This window comes from Chenopodium quinoa, unplaced genomic scaffold, assembly GCF_001683475.1.
Source record: "Chenopodium quinoa cultivar QQ74 unplaced genomic scaffold, ASM168347v1, whole genome shotgun sequence".
NCBI classification, from domain to species: domain Eukaryota; kingdom Viridiplantae; phylum Streptophyta; class Magnoliopsida; order Caryophyllales; family Amaranthaceae; genus Chenopodium; species Chenopodium quinoa.
This window is the reverse complement of record NW_018745410.1, coordinates 228,864-233,699: the sequence shown is the minus strand read 5'-3', so window position 1 is coordinate 233,699 and position 4,836 is coordinate 228,864. Positions and strand designations below refer to the sequence as shown.

General features: G+C 36.1%; 2 protein-coding genes across 2 annotated transcripts; both read left to right on the top strand.

Annotated features, from left to right (window-relative positions):
- The first annotated feature begins 1,977 nt into the window (after nt 1-1,977).
- LOC110713169 (glutathione S-transferase T3-like) lies at nt 1,978-3,009 on the top strand. The gene has a single exon (XM_021891635.1). It carries the CDS (start codon nt 1,978-1,980, stop codon nt 3,007-3,009), a length of 1,032 nt encoding a protein of 343 aa, XP_021747327.1.
- A 36-nt stretch (nt 3,010-3,045) lies between these two features.
- Nucleotides 3,046-4,374, top strand: LOC110713168 (putative nuclease HARBI1). The gene has a single exon (XM_021891634.1). It carries the CDS (start codon nt 3,046-3,048, stop codon nt 4,372-4,374), a length of 1,329 nt encoding a protein of 442 aa, XP_021747326.1.
- Nucleotides 4,375-4,836: the final 462 nt, after the last annotated feature.

Below are 4,836 nucleotides of genomic sequence, written 5' to 3'. Positions count from 1 at the left end.
AATAAATAGTGTAAAAAATAGAAATGAAGCAAGTATTTAAAAATAGAGGGAGTAATATTTTAAAGAAAGTTGATGGACCTTATGATGTTGAGTTGACATTCACTTTACTAAACAATGAAAGTTTAGGAACTAACAAGATGACTAGCTGGCACAATTTATTATACTATTGTAAGTTTAGGGACCAATTACGCTTATGTGTCCGAGCTCATCATTGCAAGGGAAGTTTAGGGACTTGTCCATATTTTAATGAATTCCATAATGATTGGACATTTGGACCATGTTGATATTAGGGATTAATAATTAGGCAAAGACATTTTATTTTCAAAAAAAATTAATTATATCAATTTATAAGAGATTAATTAAGATATTTTTAAAAATTATATCAAATTCACTGAAAATATACATAATAAGTTTTTTTTTTTTTGAAAGATATAAGCATTTTTTTTATTTATATTTAAATTCATTTTTCTTATTTAAATGGATAATGCTAACAAATTATCCATCCAAAGAGTACAAAGAGTAGCAGCTTAATTTTACTTTGGTTGTACAAAAATTCTTCAACATTAATTTTAAAGTCCCTAAAGTTTTTCTTAGTCATCACTCTTAGTCCCTAAACTTCGCTTAGTCATCACTCCCACTCCCTAAACTTTCTGACTCGACGCTAAAAAGCAGACTTCCCTAAATATTACTGACTCAAAAGTCCCTCCACTAAAGATGGCGAGACAAGAGTAATAGATAGACCAATTTACCTTATATGAAAGACGAAGGACCTTCTGTCAAAAAAAAAAAAAAAAAAAGAAAGACGAAGGACCAGATATATATGAAGTAACTAATAACAAAATTTAGAGACCATATTTTAGCTTATCTCTAATCTAGGTAGAGGGGACGAGTCTTTAATGACAGAGTAATGTTAGAGCATCTTTAAGGGTGAACATTTTAATAGTTCACAATGAGTGAACAAATAAGGTGGTGGCTTAATGGCAAACTCTTTAATTGTTCATGTTGAGTGGTCATGGGTTCGATTGCAGGAGCAAGCACTTGCATGAATTAATTCGCTGTGGGCCCCACCAATATTTTGGACTGATATTCATGCAAAACGACGTCGTTTTGCTGTTTCATGTTGCAAAACGACGTCGTTTTGCTGTTAAAGGTCAGAAAAAAATAGAAATCAGCGGCTGGGAGCGCGCCACTTGGCCCAGCCGCTGCTTGACACGTGTGTACTGTTTTAAATATATCCGTTGTAATTTTACAACGGATATATTTTACAAAATACAAATCAAAAAAAAAAAAAAATTACCAACGACTCTATTTTTTCCCCCTCTATAAATAGACACCCATATTGATATACTTTTTTCAACTTTGAAAATTCATTTTTTTCTACTATATTTTTCTCTTCAAAAATCCCCTCTATAATTACCAATATTATTATTATTTATACCAATATTAATATTATTATTGTTATTATTATTTTTAATTATTATCATTAATATTATTATTATCGTTACTATTATTTTTATTATTATCGTTATTATTATTATTATTATTATTATTATTTTTATTATTATCGTTATTATTATTATTATTATTATTATTATTATCGTTATTATTATTATTATTATTATCGTTATTATTATTATTATTATCGTTATTATTATTTTATTATTATTGTTATTATTATTATTATTATTAAATTTTTATTTTTTCCAAATATAAATTATAATTATGGATGCTAATACCAACCCCAAAACAAATAGAAAGAAGAAAAAAAATTTGGGTCAAAATATGATCCCGAATCAAGCCAATTTTCCTCCAATTCACCCAAATTTTTCACAAACACCCACAAATATTCCCCATAATTTTTCTGGAGTTTATCCTCAAATACCCCAGTCAAGTTTCCCAAATAATCCACCAAATTTCCCTCAAAATTTTAATTTTTCTCAAAGCAGTTCAAATTTCCCACATCCATCCATGATACCAATGGGTTACGGTGAATATGGTGCTGCATCTTGTTATTTTCCGTCACAACAACCGAATCCCAATATTTGGGAATCGAGCAATGTCTTATCTGAAGAAGATGAGGCAAATGAAGAATGCGAGGATGATGGTGAGGGAAATGAAACTCCTTCTCCCCATCAAAACTTCACTCAAATGTTACAGCAACCACTCCAAATATCCAGCTACATGAACACCAGCACCGACATAATTACCGGCACAAATCAAAAGAAGGGTGTATTTTGGAAGAGAGTCTTGGACGCATACGATGCTGCCAGGGAATCGAATGCAGATGAAATATCCCTACGAACTATTAGTAGTTTGAAGGGAAGGTGGATGCGAATCTCTGAAGCCGTGTTAAAGTGGTGCAGAAGCTATGATAAGGCCCGGAAGCGAAAGGGAAGTGGCTATAACGAAGATGATGTTATCCAAGAGGCCCACAAAATCCATGAGAACTCATTCGGACGATTCACCTTCTACGAGGAATGGATCCAATTAAGGAAGTGGGACAAATTCCGGTCTTTCTTGGACCAACAAACATTCAAGCCTTCGGTGGGACGTCCACATTCAACTCCACTGACGGATGAGTCTGTAGGGAGCGGAAGTAGTGGGAAGAGGACACGGGATGAGGGTGACAATTCCTCACCTACCACACCAACCAGCGTGGGTGTCGGTGATGAGAGAGTAGCTCGTGCTGAAGGTATTAAAAAGGCTAAGTCGAGATTGAAGGGTAAAGCTCCATCAAGTCAAGCATTTAAGGAATTAGAAACATTCAACAGCCGATTGCAGCTACTTGGGGATTCGATGAATGTGTCAAACGAAGCAGAAATGAAGAGACTTGAAATACAGGAGCGCAAGGAGGCAAGGAAACAACGGAAAATTGAGCTAGAGCAATATAGGATCAACTGGGAGCAACTATCTCGTCTAGAACAGAAAGTAAACCGAGAACAGTGGGAAGACGAAATGATAGTAATACTTCGGAACAAAATGAATTCTTACGTTTGCAGTTACTATTAGCAAACCTCACTCTATCTTACATTTCTTACGTACAAAATGAATTCAAACAGTTTAAACGAAAGCTCAACCGATTCCTCTTCATCTTCATCTAACTCGAATGATGAGGGAAGGGAGCTTAGAGTTCAACAACGTAATGAAGTGTGTCTTATGATACAACACGTAATGCATGAGTACATTCCACCAATTATTCAAGCTGCCACTCAGCAACGCCGACGCAAATCTACTGAGCCCCGAAAGGATAGGGGACGCGAAGAAGGTCATGCACGGTTATACAATGACTATTTCGCGGAAGTCCCAGTTTATCCAAGTTCCTTGTTCCGACGCCGGTTTCGAATGCGTAAACATGTGTTTGAGCGCCTTCTCAACGCAGTGACCCAACATGACCCCTGGTTTCAACAAAGGCGAGATGCGGCAGGTCGTCTTGGTTTGTCTCCACTTCAAAAGTGCACTGCGGCCGTTAGACAACTAGCTTACGGGTGTGCTTCAGACGCTTGTGATGAGTATGTCCGTATAAGTGAGGCAACTTCACGATTGGCACTCCAAAAGTTTACAGAAGGTGTCATCAACCTGTTCGGTGATCAGTACCTACGCCGTCCAAACATCGCAGATATGGGAAGATTGCTACGTATTGGGGAAGAACGTGGATTTCCTGGCATGATAGGTAGCATTGATTGTATGCACTGGGAGTGGAAGAACTGTCCACACGCATGGAAGGGGCAGTATCAAGGAAGAGAAGGAGTTGCAACTCTCGTACTGGAGGCAGTTGCGGACAGAGATCTATGGATATGGCATTCGTTCTTTGGGATGCCAGGTAGCTGCAACGATATTAATGTGCTTCATCGATCCCCTGTGTTCGAAGACATCTTAGAGGGTCGAACACCTCCTGTGAACTTCGTAGTCAATGGTCATCATTATACGAATGGGTATTATCTTACTGATGGAATCTACCCTAGATGGGCTTCTTTTGTGAAATCCATTACGAGTCCACAAACTCGTCAGGATCGTTTATTCGCAAAACACCAGGAAGCTGCAAGGAAAGACGTTGAACGCGCATTTGGGGTCCTTCAAGCTCGTTTTGCCATTATTAAAAAGCCGTCTTTGGCGTGGGATACAGACATACTCCACAATATCATGCTCGCCTGCATCATAATACATAATATGATCGTTGAAGATGAACGAGAGACGTATCAAAATAACGTTAATACCAATGAGTTTATGAATGCTGGAGGCAACGCTAATGAGGACACTACCGAGTACCGTACTGATCGTATTGTGGATATCGGCTTATACTTGTCTCGTAGAACAGAGATTGAGGATCAACAGACTCATTTGCAGCTAAAAAACGACTTGGTCGAACATATATGAAATAAATTTGGTAACAACGAAAACTTAGGCAACTAGGTTTACAACAAATGGTTATTCCTAAGGACATCTTACAAAACGATGTGTAGTTGTTTTTTTTTTAAATAAAATGTACTAGATTATAGTTGTAGAACTGTAATCACGATTTGTACCTTTTTTTTTTGTTAATTAAAATTAGCTGCGTTGTTGTTTAAAAAATATTAATCACAAGAATTAGTTTTTTAAAAAGCTGATAAAAAAATGCGATAATTTCTTAATTGGTAATCACGATTAAAATATTAAATACGTCAATTAATTACATTGACATCGGGTTAATAAATTATAATTATGAAACAAAAAAGATTATATTTACAAAAATAAAATAAGGTGGGGTAGGGAGTATTGATGATGAACCATTGTTTAGTGTTCATTGTTAAGAGTGAATATTGTAAATGGTTTGTTGGGTTGATATGGATGAGAGAGAAA

Bases quoted from the DNA above. Each gene is read 5' to 3' on its own strand.
- LOC110713169 (XM_021891635.1), top strand. From the start codon at position 1,978: ATGGGTTACGGTGAATATGGTGCTGCATCTTGTTATTTTCCGTCACAA.
- LOC110713168 (XM_021891634.1), top strand. From the start codon at position 3,046: ATGAATTCAAACAGTTTAAACGAAAGCTCAACCGATTCCTCTTCATCT.